Here is a 23,283-nt window from a genome sequence, read left to right on the forward strand (position 1 = left end):
AAAATTTCATTGAAATTGGGAAGTGTTTACCAACCCTATCAAGACAATGAGAAATCCATAGAGGTCATATCTGTAGTTAACATTAAAAAGTCCAATTTTGATTATTAGTATTTAATACTCTAATGGCAACATGGCAGTTCATGAAAATTATGAAACTTCTAAATTTGATGGTTATACATGTAGAAAAAGATCCATACCATTTTATTTTCCATATGTATGTATATTCCATAGAAGGTTAACAATTTGTTAGACTATTTTTGTATATTTAATATTATTATTTCTTTATAGCATTTACTTAAAAGTTTCTGCTCTTTGGCTGTGTGGATATAGATGCCCATCAAATCGCCTACTAACTACTTAGATCTATGAATATATTAGTATTTTTCTTAACTTTTTTTTTTGGTTTTTTTGTTTTTTTCGAGGTAGGGTTTCACTCTAGCTCAGGCTCTCCTGGAATTCACTATGTATTCTTAGGGTGGCCTCAAACTCAAGGTGATCTTCCTACCTCTGCCTCCCGAGTGCTGGGATTAAAGGCATGCGCCACCACTTCTGGCCTCACTTTTGATTGGAAAAATGTCTTTTCTAATGGAAGAGATTGCTGGGAATACTCAACTCATCAAGGTGTTGAGAAGTAGTATTTGAGTACTCAGCACTTAGTCAGTCATCTCATCAGTGACTCAGAGACTCTAGGGGAAGAGGTAGTAGAAAAAAAAGTCACAGCCGACGGGCTGGGAAAAGGGCCTTTGCTGGCTCCTGGGCGTAAAGTGCTTGTTGCCTCACTACCTCACAGTGGCTGTTGTGACCTGCACAAGACCTGCATGATATTGGGCCCATCGACATGTTATTGTGGATGATTGAGGAGCACCTAAAATAAAATAATAAAATGAATAAAATAAAATAGAAGAGGGCACAGTAGGAAAAAGAGTGAGCATTAAATGGAGGCATCTGGGGAGAGGGCAGAGGAAGGCAGTCTGAGGGGGTTATGTAAAGTTTTTAATAATGTTTTTAAAATTTTTATTTTTATTTAAGAGGCAGAAAGAGAAGGAATGGGTGCAGCTACTGCAGACAAACTCCAGACTCATGCATCACTTTGTGCATCTGGTACGTGGGTCCTGGAGAATTGAACTGGGTCCTTTGGCTTTGCAGGCCTTAACCACTAAGCCATCTCTCCAAAATTTATGTAAAAAACTTGAGCAATGCCAAGAATGTGGATAGATCAGAGCCACATTCTGGCTTTGATACCTATAGCAGTTTTTAGTCATTAGCCTCGTGTTGGAAGCTGAGCTGCTCTGAGGTCTCTTGGATTAATAGCAAGTCTTTATGGAGTAGGTGCGTTATGTCAGGCAGAGTGCACTTGATGTTATGTACACCCTGCTAACCTTCCCAGCACCCCAAAGTTAAATACCCCTCTTTTTCATAGAAGAGGAAACATGTTCCAAACAATCATTCATTTGCAATCATTGAGTAGTTACTTCAGTGCTCAGATTTATTTCAAGCTCTGGGGGTGTGTCAGTAGCTTGCATTACTGCAGGGGAGGATAGAAAAGACCAATTAAATGGTACAGATTGTCAGTGGTGTTAAGGACAAAGGAACAAATCAAAAGGAAAGGAGGCATCTTTTTTTAAAAATATTTATTTGAGAGAGCAAGAGAGAGAGAGAAAGAGGCAGATAGAGAGTAAGAGAATGGATGCACCAGGGCCTCTAGCCACTGCAAACAAACTCCAGACACATGCTCCTCCTTGTGCATCTGTCTTACGTGGGTCCTAAAGAATCGAACGTGGGTTCTTAGGCTTCCCAGGCAAAGGCCTTAATCCGTAAGCCATTCTTCAGCCCACATCTTGGTTTTAATTTGCAGATTAAGGAAGGCTTCATTAAAGAGGTGACTTGGTGAAGGAGCCTCAGAGATAGATCTGGGTATGGCATTAGGTGAAAGGAATAGCAAGGCCAGAGGCTATAGAAAGTGACTCATCTTTTTTATTTTTATTTTTTTCCTTTAAGAAGATAGTGTTCTATACTGGGTATGGTGGCATCACATGAGAGGCTTATATAAGAGGATCTCAGTGAGTTTGAGGCCAGCTTGAGCTACAGAGTTCTAGGTCAGCCTGGGCTAGAGAGGGACCCAGCTTAAAAAAAAAAATGTTATGTAACAATGTCCTTGGTGAAGCCAGACTTGGTGGCCCATGCTTGTTGTCCCAGTGCTGGAGAGGTGGAGGAGGGAGGTCAGGAGTTTAAGATCATCCTTAGTACATAGCAAGTTCAAGGCTAGCCTTGGTACCAGCCGTGTCTCTAAAACAGTCATAGGGCTGAGGAGATGGCCTGCAACTCTAAAGTACCTACATGTGGACTCTCAGAACCTACATAAAAGCCAGTAGCTGTGGGGGGTTTCTGTAATCCTAGCATGCTGCGGGTAGAAAGGTAGGTGGAGGTAGATAATTTCCTTTGAGGCTGCTACAGGAGAACAATGAGAGTCCCTGTCTCAGATGTGGTGGAAAATGAAGGCCAACTTGGAAGCTGTCCTCTGACTCCTACACATGAGTTGTGGCACAGCTGTGCCAGCATTCACATGCCAACTGTCACACATACACACAGAAGTAAGTAAATGAACAAACTGATGATGATGTACCTAGTAAATAGTGTGTACATGAACAAAACCCACTGTAAGTTTTTGTGGTTTTTTTTTTTTTTTTTTTTTTTTTTTTGGCGGTAGGATCTCACTGTAGCTCAGGCTGACTTGGAACTCACTCTGTAGTCTCAGGGTGGCCTTGAACTCACTGTGATCCTTTTACCTCTGCCTCCTGAGTGCTGGGATTAAAGGCGAGCGACACCACGCCTGGTCTTTAAGTTTTTGTTTTGTTTTGGTTTTCGAGGTAGGGTCTAACTCTGATCCAGGCTGACCTGGAATTAACTCTGTAGTTTCAGGGTGTCCTTGAACTCATGGCGATCCTCCTACCTTTGCCTCCCGAGTGCTGGGATTAAAGGCGTGCCCCACCATGCCCGGCTTTAAGTTGTTTTTTAAGAGCACGAGTTTTGTAGCAACATTTATTTAAGATGTTAGTAGAGAATAAAAGCTTGAAAGGTTTTTTAAGGTCCTTAACGCCCCCAGATTTCAGTCAGGAAATTGCCTGAAAGTTTTCTATATCCTAGTTTTAATTTTAATTAATTTATTATTTTGAAGTTGGGTCTTGATCTGGCCAGGCTGACCTGGAATTCACTATATAGGCTCAGGGTAGCCTCAGAATCACAGTGTCTTCCTATTTCTGTCTTCCTGAGTGCTGGGATTAAAGGTGTGTACCACCACACCCGGCCATATCCTAGCTTTTGATTTTGTAAAACATTTAATTCATTTGCAAGGGGAAAGGGGGAGAGAGAGAGAGGGAGAGAGAGAGAATGAGAATATGAATGAATGCCAGGACCTCTAGCTACTGCAAATGAACTCCAAATTTTGTGCTTTTTTGTGCATTTGGCTTTACCTAGGTACTGGGGAATCAAACCTGGGTTGTTAGGTTTTGCAGGTAAGTGCCTGAACTAACCACTGAGTTATCTCTCCAGCCCTAGTTTTTGATTTTTGTGTTGGAATAGTCTCTTACTTATGGATACATGGCAGCTCTTTTTTTGTACTCATATTTCATCAGTTTCTACAAATACTATTTGAATTCCATAATTTTATAGCTGAAGTGGAACTAAATTCACTTAGTACCCAGTTCATAAATAGGTTTAGGTGAGAACAGAAACTGAGTGCTTAGTGATTTGTGTCAGTTAATGTTTTTGCAGAAAGAACAAAGAACTTTGGCTCATTGATAATGGTGATGATTAGAAAGAGATTGCCCAAAGTGAGTATGCTTGTGTGTGTGTGTATGTATGTATACACACACACACACGCACACGCACACAAACACACATATATATCAAGACGGATCTCTACAGATTGTTATTTGGACTGACTTTTTAAAAAAATATTTTATTTTTATTTATTTATTTATCTGACAGAGAAAGAGGGGGAGAGAGAGAGAGAGAATGGGCGCAACAGGGACTCCAGCCACTGCACACGAACTCCAGACGCATGTGCCCCCTTGTGCATCTGGCTAACGTGGGACCTGGGGAATAGAACCTAGGTCCTTTGCCTTTGTAGGCAAATGCTTTAACCGCTAAGCCATTCCTCCGCCCTCTCTCTCTCTCTCTCTCTTTTTTTTTATAAATACTTTTTAAGTATTTTTTTTTAAATTTTATTTATTTATTTGAGAGCGACAGGCACAGAGAGAAAGACAGGTAGAGGGAGAGAGAGAGAATGGGCGCTCCAGGGCTTCCAGCCCCTGCAAACGAACTCCAGACACGTGCGCCTCCTTGTGCATCTGGCTAACGTGGGACCTGGGGAACCGAGCCTCGAACGGGAGTCCTTAGGCTCCACAGGCAAGCGCTTAACCGCTACGCCATCTCTCCAGCCCCCCTCTCTCTCTTTTTGAGGCAGGATTTTACTCTAGCCCAGGCTGACCTGGAACTCACTCTGTAGCCGTGAATATACAGCAATTCTACCTCAGCCTCCCCTCCCAAATTCTGGAATTAATGATGTGTGCCACCATGTCATGCTTGTTTAGATTCTGAAAGGTGAAATTACTTAAGTGGTAATTTTTAGTTTTGGATAGCTCTGTGTTTTCTAAAAATATATCATACTTTTTATAACAGCTGTAGCAACCCAACTTAGGAAACTAACCTGCTTCAAAACATTTCCATTATCCAGTAGATTGCTATTGCTGGTAAAATTTTAGAATGGGAATTAAATTTTTCCCCTTTTATACTCATAGAGATCTTGCTATAAAAATAAAATGTTAAATTAATTAAAGGGTTTTTGTCTTTTTTTTTTTTTTTTTGGTCTTGTTATTTCTTTCTAAACTACATTTGTTGTCTATTTTTTTACCATGTTGGGGTTTGAACCCAGGCTCCTACCTCCACCTTCCGAGTGTTGGAATTAAAGGCATGTGCCACCATGCCTGGCTTTAAGATGTTTTCTGACACCAAAGCTTGGGACTCATACATATATATGTGTTAAGCTTATACTAGATTCATAATGAGATTTGTTGTAGTGCTTCATACATGAACATAGGTTTTAGAATCCAATTGTATATTTCTAAAATGTTATATTTATTTAAAGTACTGACCAGTAAATAAATGGTGGCAAGACGCTATAAAGAAAACATTAAGATACGACGAAAACTATATGCAACTCCAGATAATTAAAGTAATGTACCTCACTTAGAAACAAATTTATTGGACCTGGAAAGATAGCTCAGCAGTTGAAGGTGCTTGCTTGAAAAGCCTGCTGGCCTGGGTTCAGTTCCCAAGACCTCTATTCTCAAGCCATTCATATAAGCCAGACTCAAAAGATGGTATAAGGTCTGGAGAGATGGCTTAGTAGTTAAGGCCTAGGGATCCAGGTTTGATTCTCCAGTACTCACATAAAGCCAGATGCACAAGGTAGCTGTTGTGTTTGGAGTTTGTTTATAGTAACTAGAGGCCCTAGGGTGCCCATTATCTCCCCCTCTTTCTTTTTAGAAAATATTTATTTATTTATTTATTTATTTATTTGACAAAGAGAAAGAGGGAGAGAGAGAGAGAATGGTCATGCCAGGGCTCTAGCCACTGCAAACAAACTCCAGATGCGTGTGTCTCCTTGTACATCTGCCTTATGTGGGTCCTGAGGAATGGAACCTGGGTCCTTTGGCTTTGCAGACATGCAGACAAATGCCTTAACTGCTAAGCCATCCTTCCAGCCCTCTTTTTTTTTTTTTTTTTTTTCTTGAGGTAGGGTCTCAGTCTATCCCAGGTTGACCTGGAATTCACTATGTAGTCTCAGGGTGGCCTTGAACTCATGGCAATCCTCCTACCTCTGCCTCCAGAGTGCTGGGATTACAGGTGTACACTACCACACCCGGCTCTTTCTTTTTTAAAATTTATTTATTTTTATTGACAACTTCCATAGTTGTAGACTATTCATGGTAATTCCCTCCCTTCCCCCACTCTTTTGTTTTTTCTTTCCTTCTTTCTTTCTCCCTCTCCCTCCCCCCTCCCTCTCCCTCCCCCTCCCCCTCCCCCCTTCCTCCCTCCCCCTCCCTCTTTCCTTCTTTCCCTCCTTCCTTCCTTCTTTCTTTCCCTCCTTCCTTCCTTCTTTCTTTCCCTCCTTCCTTCCTTCCTTCCTTCCTTCCTTCCTTCCTTCCTTCCTTCCTTCCTTCCTTCCTTCCTTCCCTCCCTCCCTCCCTCCCTCCCTCCCTCCCTCCCTCCCTCCTTCCTTCCTTCCTTCCTTCCTTTCTTTGGTCAGGGTCTCACTGTATCCCAGGCTCACCCGGAATTCACTATGTCATCTCAGGGTGGCCTTGAACTCATGGCCATGCTCCTACCTCTGCCTCCCAAGTGCTGGGATTAAAGGTGTGCGCCACCACGCCTGGCACCCCCCAGTCTATCTGTCTCTCTCAGAAAAAAAAAATGTGTCCCTTTTTTGGCTTGTTTCATTCCTTCATTTTGTGTATTTAATGCACATTACTACTATCCTGTAAAATAAACATACTATAGAATTTTGACTCATTTAGCATAAAGAAACAGACTGGTTGTTAAACATAAGTACCTAAAAGGCTAATGTTGATACTATCTTCCATAATGTTGATTCTGTCTTTTTTCATAAGCAAAAGTATAGCTATACTCACTGGCCTAAAAATGTAAACTCCCTACATTATGAACAGATAAACAGGTTTTTTTTTTCCCTTTAATGTTAAGTCTGACCCAGCAAAACAGGTTAGACTAAAAATACAAAAGTAAAACACGCAATTGAAGTTTTGTTGGTGTTATTTCTAAAATATCTCAATTATTGAAATGCAGTTGATTTATATTATTTCAATTCACCTTTATTTTTTTTTCCCCTGAGGTAGTGTTGCCTGTGCCCAGACTGACATGTAATTCATTCAGAAGTCTCAGACTGGCTTTGTAACTCAGGGCTTTGCTACCTCTGCCTCTCAAGTGCTGGGATTAAAGGCATGCATCACCATACCCAGGACAATTCACTTTTTAAAATTTTCATTTATTTGTTTGAGAGAGAGAATGGGTATACCAGGGCCTCTAGTCGCTATAAATGAATTCCAGATGCATGTGTCCCCTTTGGTTTATGTGGGCCCTGGGGAATTGAACTTGAGTCCTTTGGCTTTGCATACAAGTGCCTTAATGGCTAAGCCATCTCCTCAGCCCATAATTCAGTTTTTAATGGTGAATAATGCCTTGGCTTTAAAAAACACATTTACAGAGCTATGTATCTATTACCATGATCAATGTGGTAACATTTTCATTACCCTACAAAGGGAGTTCTAGTCCCTTTAACATCCACACCTTGTTTTTTTCACTAAGCCTTTAGGCCCAGCCAGTCTATAATCCATTTTCTGTCTTGTATGAGTGAAACCATTCCAGTATGTGGTCTTTTCAGTGCTTAGTCTTTCCCCTCAGTATATTTAAAGTTCAGTCATGTTGTGTCAGTATTTTATACCTTTTAATGTGTAATACTCCATTATATGGATATACACATTTTCTTTGTCCTTTCATTGGCTGCTGGACATTAGGTTTGTTTTCAGTTTTGGGCTTTAATGGGAGCAATGGTGATAGGAGCATTTGTGAATGAGCTTTTGAATACCCATTTTTTTTTTCCTTTTACGTGTAGTCATGGTATTGAACAGCCGAGTTGTATGGCACATGCATGTTTAATATGCTGAGGAAGTGCCTCTTGTTCCCACAGCAGCTGCAGCATTTTATAGTCTCACATGCATTGTGTGACAGAGGGTTCATTTCTTTACATTTGTAACATTACTGTTCTTTGTAAGTTTAGCTCTCATGGAGCATGTGGCATGCTATCTGTTGCAGTTTGGATTTATGTTTCCATGGTGAGCATCTTCTCATGCTTATTCTTTTTTTTCTTTAATTTTTTTGCTTATTTTTATTTAGTTATTTGAGAGCAACAGACAGAGAGAAGGGGGGAGGGAGGGAGGGAAAGAGAGAGAGAGAGGGAGGGAGGGAGGGAGGGAGGGAGGGAGGGAGAGAGAGAATTGGTGCGCCAGGGCCTCCAGCCACTGAAAATGAACTCCAGACAGGTGCGCCCCCTTGTGCGTCTGGCTAATGTGGGTCCTGGGGAATCGAGCCTCGAACCAGGGTCCTTAGGCTTCACAGCCAAGCGCTTAACCACTAAATCATCTCTCCAGCCCAATGCTTATTCTTTATAGAGTATTGTTGGCAGATTTTTTAATATAAATGTGTATTCAAGTCCTTTACTGATGTAAAAATTGGATTATTTTATTATTAAATTATAATAGTTATTTTATATATTTTAGGTACAAATTGCATCAGATGTGTGATTGAGATGTGTGATTTACATAAGTTTTTCCCCATTATATGACTCTTCCTCCTCCCTCCCACCTTCCTGCTTTTTTTTTTTTTTCCTTTTGAGATAGGATCTTGCTGTTGCTCAGGCTAGCCTAGAACTCAAAGTGATCTTCCTATCCCTGCCTTCCAAATGCTGGGATTAAAGGCCTGTGCTATCACACCCAGTGCCATTTTGGTTTTGATGTAACATTTCACGAACATGATTTATTCCTACTTTAAGGAGTTACTTGCAGAGAGAAGTTTACATATTTCATTTGTTGTTGGTTATTTAAAAAATTAGATTGAAGATACTCCTTTCCACATTTTATCACCTGAGGTATTAGCAGGAGATTGACAGAATTATTTGTTGGCGTGCCACATATTATGACAGGTCAGTAATTTACTGAGTTGTGATTATTAAATTGATAAAGAACAGATTTTGCTCCCTCTTTTTGTTATGGTGGCAGGAGAGCTACTTAAAGAACATTTATGCCATTTGAAAGAACAATAGCATAGCCAAGTTGAGTAACTGTGACTCATACGTGGATCCAGATCATTAAGTAACAATAATTGCCCAGTGCTTTGTGAGTGACTAGGAAAGAGATCTTCTAGAGCATAAACAAAAGAAAAGACAAAAATCTGCATGGGATCATTAACAGCAATAACAAAAGTGGTGATATTTTTTCAAGTGAAGTTTTAGAAAGAAAATGGATATTAAACAAAAATGACAAGATATATGCCTCTTTCAAAGGAATAAATAAAATGTTTAAAAAGACAAGATATTTTTTCAGACAAAAGTTTAAAATTATCCATATAATATGCATTAATTTTGAGTAGATAAGGTCAACGTGGTGAGTCATTGTATTGTCATATTGACCATTTTAATTAATGGCCTGTAACAGTAAGACAGTATTTATTGTGTAACACTGATTATTATTATTATTATTATTATTTTCCGAGGTAGGGTCTCACTTTAGCCCAGGCTGACCTGGAATTCACTATGGAGTCTCAGGGTGGCCTCGAACTCACGGCGCTCCTCCTACCTCTGCCTCCCGAGTGCAGGGATGAAAGGCGTGTGCCACCATGCCCGGCCCCTCCCCTTTTTTTGAGGCAAGATCTCACACATAGCCTTTGCTGTGCTTGAACTCATGATGGTTTGGAACTTTTGGCAGTGCTCCTGCTTCAGCCTCCCAAGTGAGGCACCACATGGGTCTTAGACATGAGATTCCTTTTTTTTTAAAAAAATGTTTATTTAATTTATTTATTTATTTGACAGAGAGAAAGAAGACCGAGAGAGAATGGGTGCGTCAGGGCCTCCAGTCATTGCAAACGAACTCCAGACGCATGAGCCACCTTGTGTATCTGGCTGACATGGGTCTTGGAGGAATCGAACTTGGGTTCTTTGGCTTTGCAGGCAAATTCCTTAACCACTAAGCCATCCCTCCAGCCCCAAACATGAGAATTTTTTTTTTTTTTTTTTGGTTTTTCAAAGTAGGGTCTCACTCTAGCCCAGGCTGACCTGGAATTCACTATGGAGTCTCTGGGTGGCCTCGAACTCACAGCAATCCTCCTACCTCTGCCTCCTGAGTGCTGGGATTAAAGGTGTATGCCACCACACCTCATTAACATGAGATTCTTTTTTTTTAAAATTTTATTTTGTTAACAATGCCAATGATTATAAAGAGAAGATTCTCTACCAAAAGTGAGAGTAGCATTAATATAAGGGTATGAACATTAAGAGAAGTGTTTACTGGGCATTTTGATGAGCATAGTATATACATTTAGCCAGACAGCAGCAGACGTTACACCCCTAGGGCTCACGACTACCTCTGTTGTAGGTTTTCAGTACCAGGGATGTATTCCCTCTCATGGAGCGGGCCTCCAGTCCAACTAGAGGGCAGTTGGTTTCCACCATGACAGACATGGCACTATTGTACCCATTGGCTCACTTGGCTTTGCTGGCCAAATATAAGGCTTGCAGTGTCCACTGTATCTTCATTGGTGATTGAACTGCATGCAGAATGGCTTCTTCCAGCTTTCTGTCAGCTGGTCTACATGGAAGAGGTTATCAGCTCAGTTCCAGCAGGATTTCTCAGGGGATTTCTTAGACATGAGATTCTTTTTTTTTTTAAATTTTTATTTATTTATTTATTTAAGAGAGACAGACACAGAGAGAAAGACAGAGGGAGAGAGAGAGAATGGGCGCGCCAGGGCTTCCAGCCTCTGCAAACGAACTCCAGATGCGTGAGCCCCCTTGTGCATCTGGCTAACGTGGGACCTGGGGAACCTAGCCTCGAACCGGGGTCCTTAGGCTTCACAGGCAAGCGCTTAACCACTAAGCCATCTCTCCAGCCCAGACATGAGATTCTTATAGAACCAGTGGAGTAGCTGTGTTTCTAAATAGGTTAGGTTACATGAATGATGGTTAACAGAACTTTATTTCTAAATTGGTTTGTAATCATTGCTGATGATTAAAATGATTACTTAGGAGTAGGTCATTATTAGTCAGGCTTGTTGAATCATACTTACTTAAGGCATTTAAGAAACTCGATTGCTGGGTGTGGTGGCACACGCCTTTAGCCTTTTAATCCCAGCACTTGGGAGGCAGGCAGGAGGATTACCATGAGTTCAAGACCACACTGAGACTGCAAAGTGAATTCCAAGTCAGCCTGTGCTAAAGGGAGACCCTACCTTGAAAAACTAAAAAAAGGAGCTCAATGTTGAATAAAATTTATTTTCAGCATCCCATTATTCAGAAAAATATTACACTGTTGTTCTTTCCAGCATGAATATTGTTAAAGTGTCTGTGTTAAAAATGAAGTACTACGTTTACTTAGATTTCCTTAATGTCTTCCAAATTTTTGTGTTTTGTTTTTCAAATGCTATATCAGATGATATTACTTTGAATTAATATAGTATTTGTGGTCTGCATTTTGAACCAGTAAGTTTAGTATATACTTAAAAAGAACCAAATTAAGAAACAAATGTGTTGTTTATACAAAGCATTTGGTATTATAGTAGTAATATGTTTCAGTTTTACTACCTTTATTTTCACATCCTTTGTATTCTTGGTGGAGCACTTGTCCTCATCTGCTTTCCTTGTTGCTAGGTAAGACTTGTGACACAGCTGTCTGATTGGTTTTAGGCAGCTACGGTTTTCAGCCAATCAGACAGTAAATTTCAGTTCCCTCCCAAGACTGAAGCACTGAAGCAGCTGTTGATTTATTTTTCTTATGGGGAGATTATATAAACTAACAATATGGCTGCAGCAAGCTCCCTCCTGGGTTTGTTTGAAAAATTACAAGGTTCATCTGTATCGAAGGGTTTGGGAAGATCAGAATTCTTTTTACAATTTGTTAACTAAGAAAATCTAATATAGGGAATTTGAGAAGATACTCTGATCACAGATTTTCATTGAAAAATATTTCATCAATAAAACCCCTGTGGAAGTACTTTGTAATCCACACATTTGTTTTATTGCTTCAAAAGCAAAGCTTATATAACCTTTTCCTAGCCTGCTGTGAAAGGCATTTAATTGTACTTATTGTAGCTACTGTATTTATACCACTTAACTCACCAAGAATCAGACATTTTAGTCTCATTGAATGAATTAAACTGAGTCAATTCATTGCAGTAGACAACATCATCCTTTACCATCCAATCCATAGTAACCCTTAGGGGCCAGAGTACAGAGCCGTAATTCATGGTGACTATCAATAATGGTAGGTGGTTATGAAAAATAATCTGGCTAATTATTTGCATTTCAATTTTTGCCAATATTTTATAAGTTTTTCATAAATGTAAGAACTCTTAATCTTTTATAAGAAATAACATCTGATCTTTATAGGTTCTAACTCATTGTATAGAGAAGCAAACTTTTACTCATTGTCCATGCTTAACTCATTCTTCATGTAGAAAATCATATTTCTAGAAACACTCATGCACATTAATTAAGCAACATAAAATATGTAAATCTTGTTTATTAATGTGTACCTTATATTTAATACAGATAATGGCTTTACGCTATGCAAACTATGTTCTAGATTACTTATTTCAGACAAAGAACCATACAGATGTATTTCAGATCCAGGTTTTGTTTAAGTATGCTTCTCTGACCTTATTGTCTGTCTCCTGTTGCCGGGCAGGAATCAGAATGCCATCTGCTGATTGGTTGAATTTGTGCTCAGCTTTTGAGCAGCCACTTAAATTCTCGAGTTTTTTTTTTTTTTTTTTTTTTTTTGAGCAGGGAGATTGTAAACTAAGACAAAACAGCCTCCCTTTGTTGTTTCATAGCTATGATATCTTTGCTAGAAAGAAGAGTGAAAGAAGTAGGTGGAGGGTGATGAAGCCAAGAAATAAACGTTTTCACTTAAAAGAAGAAGCTTGTTGGGTTTTCTTTAAAAAGAATTTATCCAAAATTTGAAAAAAAAATATTACAAGCCATAGAGACATATTTTCAGGTAACACACCTTTCTCTGGTCATTTACATATACATTTCTATATAAATTATTTTATGGTGATATTTACCAAAGTTTTTGAATCTGAATATGTAGAGTTAAGGACTTAAGAATTATTTTACTTAAAAAAAAAACACTTTTAATGGAAAAAGTACTTCCAGGAAAAACTACCTCATCACGTCTTGTAATCACTTCTAGATATGGCAGACATTTTCTGCTGTAAAATGTAAATGCTTTTCTTGTGAAGTGAATTACAGTCATGTGGAAGCTTCATGATTGCAGTGTTGCTACCTTAAAAGTAGCATTTATTTTACAGAATATATTTATGAATGGCATTTTAGATCCAGATAACAGTATTTAAAATGATCTACCTTGTCTAGTAGTACAGCCATAGAGACATGTTTGCACGTAACACACCCTTCCCTTCTCTAATGTTTATCTTGTTTAAATGAGCTTTGTTTATGCAAAATAGATGTCTAAAAGCAGATTGCTGATTGGTGTGCATAGATCCATGGCTGAACTAGTTTGAACTGGTTGCTCATGCCACTTCCTCTGCTTTGTCTGTTTTTTATTATACATAGAACCCATGATCAGTCTGGTAAATGGCTGTAGTATGCACCCTTGTGGGTATGAATGGTAGTTACTCTGTTGTAGTATAACTGAATTTAATAATTTTGTTGCTAAAACCAGCTTGACTCAGATTATATTTATTTTTGTTGTTACTTGATGAAATTAAATAAGGTTTACATGTTGGATTTTCAATTCATACACAAAATATCAGAGTTATTTAAGAGAAATCTGACTCTAAAGTTTATGGTTAAAAACATGTTGAATATACATAGGCTGGAGATGATAATAATCTTGAGTGTTCATTATGTTCTAAATGCTTATCTTTTTTGTATTTCTTACCTTGTTGAAAACAGGGTCTCTCTTAGCCCAGTTGGCCTTGAATGTACAATGATCCTCCTGCCTCATTCTCTCAGGTGCTAGGATAGCATGTGCATGTCACCACACTGGCTTAAATGATATTAATTAATGTAATTATTATTAATTAGTTAAATCTCATTTAATTATCAGCAAAATCTCTGTGGCAGTACTCTTCCCTTTTTAAAGTAATTAAAACTAAGAAATTGAAATGTTAGATAACTTGCCCCATGTCATCCAGTTAAATATTTGGGTGAAGTGGAGTTCAAATGGAGGAATCTCTGCAGAGTTTATGTCCTTAATTGGGTTACTAAAAGTTCTGAAGACTTTTTTCAAAGGAATGATGAAAACTGTTGGCTGCACAGGTATTTGTAAAATGTGGGTAGTAGGAAGTCAAATTCTAAAAGAATGTTATTTCAGTATTTAGAAATATTTAAAGGATAACCACATTACCAACATATGATAAATTTATTGTTTATGTTTGGAGTCAGCAAAGAAAATGAACGTAAAACTTGTATTTTCTGGGATCCAGTTCAGTGTTAGAGCACTAGGCTAGCAGAACAGAGTCTCGACTTCAGTACTCAGCACCAAAAGGAAAAGATGAAGATACTGTATGTTCTATGCCGAAAATTTTGCATTTTACATGACATTGAAATGGTTGAGAAAGGAAAAACCTTGAGGTTTTAATTCTAGACTGTAATTTATTATTATTTTTATTTGTTTTTTATTATTTTGGGTTTTCAAGGTAGGGTCTCACTCTAGCCCAGGCTGACCTGGAATTCTCTATGTAGCGTTAGGGTGCTTGAACGCACTATGATCTTTCCTCCCTCTGCTTCCTGAGTACTGGGATTAAAGGCATACACCACCACGCTTGGCTAGACTGATTTATAACTCTTAAAATTGTGCCTGTAATAATTTTACATTGATATTCTATGTAATTGAAAGCCAGTTTGGGAAAGTAGTTTTACTTGAGTTCTGTAATTTAAATGAGGCTGGCAAAACTATGTGTCTTCAATTATTAACTTAAAGTCAGAAAATTAAAGCAGAATGTATCCCAATCTAGAACTTTTAACAAAAGTCCAAGAGTTTAAAAAAGTTAGACGGTTACATTTTTATTTATTTATTTTTAATTAACTTATTTTTTATTAAAAACTTCCATGATTATAAGCAATATCCCATGGTAATGCCCTCCCTCCCCCCACTTTCCCCTTCACTCTCCATCATATCCCTTCTCAGTCTCAATCGGTATCTCTTTTATTTTGATGTAATCATCTTTTCCTCCTATCATGATGGTCTTGTGTAGGTGTGTCAGGCACTAAGAGGTCATGGCTATGGAGGCCATTTTGTGTGTGAAGGAGCATGTATGTTGTAAGGAGTCCTACCCTTCCTTTGGCTCTTATATTCTTTTTGCCACCTCTTCCACAATGGACTCTGAGCCTTGAAAGGTGTGATAGAGATGACAGTTTCATTTTTTAAAAAATATTTTATTTATTTGACATGGACACACCAGGGGCTCTAGCCACTGCAAATATACTCCAGATGCATGCACCACCTTGTATATCTGGCTTTATATGGGTACTGGGGAATCAAACCTGGGTCCTTAGGCTTTGCAGGCAAGTGCCTTGATCACTGAGCCATCTCTCTAGCCCCACCCCATTTAATTTTTTAATTGTTTTTTTTTTTTTTTTTTTGACTTGGAATTATGTAGTCTCTGGGTAGCCTTGAACTCATGGCGATCCTCCTACCTCTGCCTCCAGGGTGCTGGGATGAAAGGCACCACCACGCCCAGCTTTAATTTCTTAAATATTTTATTTATTTGAGAGAGATAGGGAAAGAAGCAGATAGGGAGTGAGCCACCAGAGTCTCCAGCCACTGCAAACTAACTATGGACACATGCATCTGGCTTATGTGGGTCCTGGGGAATCAAACTTGGGTCTTTAGGCTTCATAGGCAACTGCTTTAACCACTGAGCCATCTCTCCAGCCCCAATTTTTTATTTTTAAATATTTTATGTATCTATTTGAGAAAGAGACAGACAGAAAGTAGATTATTTGATACATGTATATTTTGTATTTACTTATTTAGAGAAAATGGATGCCCCAGGTCCTCTAGCCCCAACAAATGAACTCCAGATATGTGCATCATCTTGTGCATTTGTTTTTATGTGGGTACTGGGGAACTGAACCTGGGTCTTATGGCTTTGCAGGCAAGCACTTTTAACTGCTAGACCATCTCTCCAGCCATATAATATGTTTTGATCTTATTCACCCTCCATCATGTTTTTCATATGTACCTGTGTATGTATTTACATGGATTTATAGGCATAGGCCACCATGCTGTTTTATGTGGTGCTGAAGATTGAACCCAGGGCTTTGTGCATGCTTTGTCAGCCCTCTACCAACTGAGCCACATATGTATTTTGACATTAACTTTTATTTTTATTTATTTATTAGAGAGAGGGAAAGAGGCAGGTAGGCAGGTAGAGAGAGAATGGGTATGCTAGGGCATCTAGCCACTGCAAATGAATTCCAGATGTGGGAGCCACCATGTGCATCTGGCTTACATGGGTCCTGTGGAATTGAACCTGTGTCCTTCAGCTTTGCTGGCAAATGCCTTAATTGCTAAGCCATCTCTCCAGCCCCTGACATTAACTTTTACTGCCAAATCACTAATAGATATATGAAGAAATCATAATGAAATTTAGAAAATATTTCAGCTGAATGATTATGAGGTTCAAATAAACATAGCCTCAAAATGTGTAGCTTCATATCCATACATACCTTTCAAAGGATAAAAAGGTGCCAGGCAGGATCATTGTGAGTTTGAGGTCACCCTGAGGACTACATAGTGAATTCCAGGTCAGCCTGAGCTAGAGAGAGACCCTACCTTGGAAAACCAGGAATAAAAAAAAAAAGATAAAAAGGTAAAAATCAGTGGTTAAACTTTGAACTTCAAGGTAGTGAATAAATACATTCCCAAAAGTAATTAAGTGGTGAATATTAGAGGAAAACAAATGAAACAAAAAAGCAGGTGTGTAAAATAGCAAAAGCAGCAGAGATGAAAGTTTATTCTTTGATAAAGTGACAAGACCTAGCAAAAGTTTAGCAAAAAAGAGAACAGAGACAATATATAGATACTTTTACTTTTTGACACATTTTATAATTTTTTGTTTTGTGTCAAGCCCAACAGACTGCCCTTTATTAAAATGTGCCTGTATGTGAGAGAGAAAGTGACCGGGAGAAAGAGGAAGGGGAGGGATAGGGAGGAAGGAGACAGAGAGGGAGAGAGTTACCGCGCCAGGGCCTCCAGCCACCGTAATCTAACTCCAGAGGCTTGTGCCATCTTGTGTGCATGTGCAATCTTGCACACTTCTGTCTCTAGTTTTTGGGGGCTTACATAGGACCTGGAGAGTCAAGGGCCTCAACTGCTAAGCCATCCGTCCAGCCCTGTTTTTGGTTTTTCAAGTTAGGATTTCACTGTAGCCCAGGCTGACCTGGAGTTCATTATGTATTCTCAGGGTGACCTTGAACTCATAATGGTCCTCCTACTTGTGCCTCCTGAGTGCTGGGATTAAAGGTATTCTGCCACCATACTAGGCTGTTTTTTTTTTTTTTTGTTTTTTGTTTTTTGAGGTAGGTCTTACTCTAGTGCTGAAACACTTACTGTAATTCAGGCTGGTCTTGAACTCATGACAGTTCTCCCATCTCGGCTTGTCAAGTACTTGGATTAAATCTGTGAGCCACCATGCATGGCTTATTGTACAACTTTCAAAGCAAATACTTATTTATTTATTTGCAAGCAGAGAGGTTCACATGCAGGTGCATACACACACACACACACACACACACACACACACACACACACACAGAATGGGTGCACTAGGACCTTCAGTCACTGCAAATTAACTCCAGACATACGTGTGCTACCTTGTTCATCTGGCTTATATGGGTACTGGTGAATTGAACTCAGGTCATTAAGCTTTGCAGGCAAGAGCCTAAACTGCTGAGCCATCTCTTCAACCCCCTAATTGTACAGTTTTTAATAGGTGAATTTTATGTCTCTAATTATATCTTATGAAAAAAAGTGCTAGGTATGGCTGCTTACAGCTTCCGTCACATTACTGAGGAGGATGAGGTAGAGTATTGCTGTGAGTGCATGGTCAGCCCGGGCTACAGACAGTTCCAGGTGAGCCTGGGCTAGAATGAGACTGGTCTTCAGAAAGAAAGCGGGGGGAGGAGGGGTGGAGAGGAAGGAAAGAAAGGGAAAGGGAAGGGAGAGGGAGGGTTAAAAGCAACCCAAAATATATAATGAATTTATTTTCAGTATATTTATAGAGTTGTGTAGCTCTCACTACAATGGTGTTAAATAGAATATTTTCATTACTTCATAAATTAATTCTGTATTCTACAGCATTCACCCTTCATTTTTCCCAAATATTCCATACCCAGGCAATTATTAATGTACTTTTTTTGATATGTGTGTGTAATATGTGTGGTGTATACTTGTACCTGTGCACATGTGATGTCCATGCACATGTGTGCAGAGAGAATATCTGGTTTCCTTCCCTCCCACATACTCTATCACCTTATTTCCTTGAGACAGTCTTCTACTGAACCTGCACTTGCCTATTTTCATAGTTAGGCTGGCTGACCCGCATGCCCCAGCTGTCCTCTAGTGTCTGCCATTGAGGGCTAGGAGTATAGCCATGGTTTGTTCATGGGTGCTAGGGGTCAGACTGAGGTACTCATGCTTGCACAGCAAGCTCTCTTACCCACTGAGCCATTTTTCTAGCCTCCCAATTTTATTTATTTGTTTATTTTTATCTTTTCAATTTTTTTATTAACCACTTCCATGATTATAAAAAATAACCCATGGTAATGCCCTCCCTTCCCCACTTTCTGCTTTGAAACTCCATTCTCCCCCTCTCAATCAGTCTCTCTTTTATTTTGATGTCATGATCTTTTCCTCCTCTTACAATGATCTTGTGTAGGTAGTGTCAGGCACTGTGAGGTCATGGATATCCAGGCCATTTTGTGTCTGGGGGGAGCATATTGTAAGGAGTCTTACCCTTCCTTTGTCTCTTAAATTCTTTCTGCCACCTCTTCTTCAATGTACCCTGAGCCTTAGAAGGTGTGATAGAGATATTGCAGTGCTGAGCACTCCTGTCACTTCTTCCCAGCACCATGATGCCTTCTGAGTCACCCCAAGGTCACTGCCATCTGAAAAGAGAAGATTCTCTACCAAAAGTGAGAGTAGCATTTATATAAATACATGGACATTAAGAGAAGTGCTTACTGGGCAGTTTGATGAGCATAGCATATACACTTATTCAGACAGCAGCAGACGTTACACCCCTAGGGCTCATGACTACCCCTGTTTTAAGTTTTCAGTATCAGGGATGTATTCCCTCCCATGGAGTGGTCCTCCAGTCCAATTGGAGGGCAGATGGTTTCCACCATGACAGACATGCCACTGTTGTACCCGTTGGCTCACTTGGCCTGGCTGGCCAATTATAAGGCTTCCAGTGTCCACTGTTGAGTATCTTCATTGGTGATTTCTCTTTCTCCCATTGAACTGCATGCAGAATGGCTTCTTCCAGTTTTCTGTCAGCTGGTCTACATGGAGGAGGTTATCAGCTCAGTTCCAGCAGGATTTCTCAGTGGCCTTGCAGCCCAAGTATGTGGAGTCTTCAGCAATAGGGTCTTACCATCTATTTCTGGTGGGAAACCAAGGGCCTCGGCAATGGCCTATAATGTTTTGTGGGCATCAGGGACCTCCCTGTCCAACAACTCTCTGGAAGTATCCCATCCCTGGCACTGAAAATTTTCTAGCAACAATGTATGGCTCCCAAGTGTTCCATTGTCCAAAATTTATTTTAAAAGAATATATAAAGTAGTTTCAATTAACAGCTGAGTGTGGTAGCTTATGCCTGTAATCCCAGCACTGTTATTCCAGAGGCCAAAGCATGAGGATTGCCACAAGTTTGAATCTAGCCTGGGCTATGTAGTGCGTTCCAGGGCAGTCTCAAAAAATCCATTGGCAAATAATGTATTCATGTTTGATGGTAATCTCTTATTAATGTGTTTCTAGTTCTATTAGTCTCTTTAAGCTTTGTTTAGTTAACCTTTTTACATGTTTAATTTTTCCTTATTTTAGCTGTCTTTTGATTTTTATTCTTTAATTTTTCATTGTCATTTTCTTCACAATGCTTTTCTATTTCCTAGACTCCAAACCACACACTGAGATTGAAAACTAGCTCCCTTATTACTAGTAATTGATCATCTGGTATCATCTATTTCCTTTATCACTTGTATAGTTTACAAATTAGTAAATATAAAAATTTATATACACTGAGGATTACATTTTCTGTGTGTCACTTTCAACATTATTTCAAGCAGTATACTGTTTGCTTCCCTTTTTTAGTAAGTCTATTACTAGGCATCTTCTATTTCAGTGATTAAACTCTTTCTCTCTCTTTCTTAAAGATTCGATATGGATAGTATAGAAGAGCCTCAAAAGAGAGTCTTCAAGGCCCGGAAAACAATGAGAGTGAGTGACCGTCAGCAACTTGAAACTGTGTACAAAGTCAGAGAAGAATTGCTGAAAACTGATGGGAAACTTCTAAATGGCAACCATGAAAATGGAGATTTGGACCCAGCTTCACCTCTGGAAAATGCAGATTCTGTGCAAGATAGGGACGAAGTGAATGGCATTGAAGCAATTTGTTTTGAGAGTGAAGAGAGTAAAACAGAATGGAAAGAAGCACCTTGTTTCCTAAATGCTAACATCAAAAATGAGCAGGACGATGATTTAAGTTGTGAGCCTTTGTCTGCTAATAATGTAACTCCTGACCCTGCATCCAATCTTACCACTGAGCCAGCTCCTGGTGAGATAGCTTCCAGTGACCTGATGGCTGCAGAGCTGGTCTCTGGGGATCCTGTCTCTGGTGATCCCCATGCTGATTCCTCCCTTGCTAATCTCTCCTCTGCTGACCCCACCTCTAGTGATCCCTCCTCTGGTGATATTGCTTTTCAAGAATCCACCTCTGAGAATCTTTCCCCTGGCAATTTCACTTCTGATGAAGTGGTTCCTGGTGATTCTGTTTCCACTGAACCAGTTTCTGATGAGCCAATTTCTGGTGCAGTGACTGCTTGTGAACTGTCCTCTAGTCCAGCAGCTTCTGTTGATTGTGCTTCTGATAATCTAGCCTCTGACCCCCCTCCTTCTGAAGAACAGCCTTGTGGTGACCAGCCTTCTGGCGACCCTGCCTGTAGTAGACTCACTTCTGAAGACCTAGTCTCTGATGATGTGGCTTCTGATGAACTCGTCTCTGGTGCTTCGAACCCTGGTGAATCAACTTTAGAATCACCCTCTGATAGTGCTTTTAAAGCAAGTTCTGTACCAGTGGGTGGGCCAGACCCTGAAACTGATAAGACAGAGCACAGTAGCAATAAAAATGATGAGTTTTTTGAAAAACATGGAGATGATGAAAAGTTAGACCAGACTGAAAGTAAAGCCTCATCTGATGAGGAAAAGAAAGCAGATAGTAACACTGATGATAATAAAGATGCTGTAGAGACAGCTAGTGCAATGATTTGTTCCGATCTACCTCCTGAGAACGAGAAGAAGGTTGAGGATGATCCTGATACCGAGCTTGCCGTTGGAGAAGAAACCATCTCTAGCAGTATGGAAATTGACCAAAGTGAAAAGAATGAAGACGAAAATTCTGCAGAACTTGTAGAAACTGTTAGTGAAAATGTTACAAAAGATGATAAAAATGAGGATATCTTAGAAAATACAGATTCTATGGAGACAGATGAAATCATTCCTATTTTAGAAAAACTTGCACCTGCTGAAGATGAACTTACATGTTTTTCTAAAACTCTCCTTCCGATTGATGAGACAAATCAAGATTTAGAAGAGAAAATGGAAGGTTCATTTGGTTCACTATCAAAACAAGAAAGTAGTGAGAGTCTGCCAAAAGAAGCTTTTTTGGTTCTATCTGATGAAGAGGATATTTCATGTGAAAAAGATGAATCTGAAGACCCATCACAAAATCAGACATGCTCTCCAGGTTAGCAGATTAATTCATTGTTTTTAAAATTTTTTTTTGTTCATTTTTATTTATTTGAGTGTGACAGAGAGAAAGAGACAGACAGATAGAGCGAGAATGGGCGTGCCAGGGCTTCTAGCCACTGCTAATGAATTCCAGACGCGTGCGCCCCCTTGTGCATCTGGCTAATGTGGGTCCTGGGGAATCGAGCCTTGAGCCAGGGTCCTTAGGCTTCACAGGCAAGCGCTTAACCCTTAAGCCATTTTTCCAGCCCAATTGTTTCATTTTAATGCTTTGTTGAGTATAACATGTTCAGTAATCTTAGTAGCAAACACTCCTGAATCAGCCAAGCATGGTGGCACATGCTAGTCATTCCATCTCTTGGCTGGTGCAGTGATCAGTGAATTTTAGGCTGGACTACATGAGACACTGTCTTTTATTTATTTAGTTCCAAGGAGAAAAAGAGAGAGAATGAGCTTGCCAGGGCGTCTAGCTGCAGGAAATGAAATCCAGATGCATGTGCCACTTTGTGCATCTGGCATTACATGGGTAATGGGGAATCATATCTGGGTCATTTGAGTGCTGGGATTAAAGGCATGTGCCACATGCCTGGCTCAGATAAATTCTTAATCCTTTCAACCTGATTTGTGTTAAGGTAATATTTAGCTTTTTTTTTTTTTTTTTTGTAGAACTGTTTAGTTCTTTACTTCGGTGCTCAAGTGGCAATTGATGAAGTGCATTTTTTTTATTTTTGTTTATTTATTTATTTGAGAGTGACAGGCAGAGAGAGAGGGAGAGGGAGAGGGAGAGGGAGAGGGAGAGGGAGAGGGAGAGGGAGAGAGAGAGAGAGAGAGAGAGAGAGAGAGAGAGAGAGAGAGAGAAAGAAAGAAAGAAAGAATGAATGTGTGCACCAGGGCTTCAAGCCACTGCAGATGAACTTCAGACATGTGTACCCCCTTGTGCATCTGGCTAACGTAGGTCCTGGGGAATCAAGCCTCAAACCGGGGTCCTTAGGCTTCACAGGCAAGCTTTTAACCACTAAGCCATCTCTCCAGCCCTGATTGATGAAGCACATTTTGAAACGGAAGTGGAAGAAGAAGAAGAAGAAAAGTTTTAAATAATTGCTGTTGCCCAAATTAGATACCTGTCTGAATTTAAGTGTGCAGTATTATATAGAAAAATTTTGGAGTAGATAGCATACAGTCTTGGCAACATGAAGTCCCCCAAGACTGAGTGTAAAAGGAGATGACAGGATTTAAGAACTTCAGCTGTTTAAAGATCACTGTGAAGAACCCAGAAAGAGGTGAAAAGAGCAGCTGTTGAGGAAAGAAGATGACAAATAATTTTAGTTTTCTAGAAGCTAACTAGATAGGATTTAAAAAAATATTTTATTTTTATTTAGTTATTTGAAAGAGGTAGAGAGAGACAGAGACAGAATGGGTGCATCAGAGTCACCAGCTGCTA

The 23,283-nt window shown here is 39.6% G+C and overlaps 1 protein-coding gene across 6 annotated transcripts in view; it reads left to right on the forward strand.

The window, feature by feature from the left end:
- The window catches only part of LOC101604446 (activating transcription factor 7 interacting protein), a 138,561-nt gene that overhangs the window by 33,736 nt on the left and 81,542 nt on the right, over positions 1-23,283 (forward strand). For all 6 annotated transcript variants that reach the window (XM_045139816.1, XM_045139817.1, XM_045139815.1 and 3 more), the window contains exon 2: positions 20,252-21,840. In XM_045139816.1, the coding sequence (XP_044995751.1) occupies positions 20,259-21,840 (1,582 nt within the window). In that variant the 5' untranslated portion in view covers positions 20,252-20,258. The remainder of the gene's footprint in view (positions 1-20,251; positions 21,841-23,283) is intronic.

The sequence above is a fragment of the Jaculus jaculus genome, chromosome 23 (assembly GCF_020740685.1).
Source record: "Jaculus jaculus isolate mJacJac1 chromosome 23, mJacJac1.mat.Y.cur, whole genome shotgun sequence".
Classification (NCBI taxonomy): Eukaryota; Metazoa; Chordata; class Mammalia; order Rodentia; family Dipodidae; genus Jaculus; species Jaculus jaculus.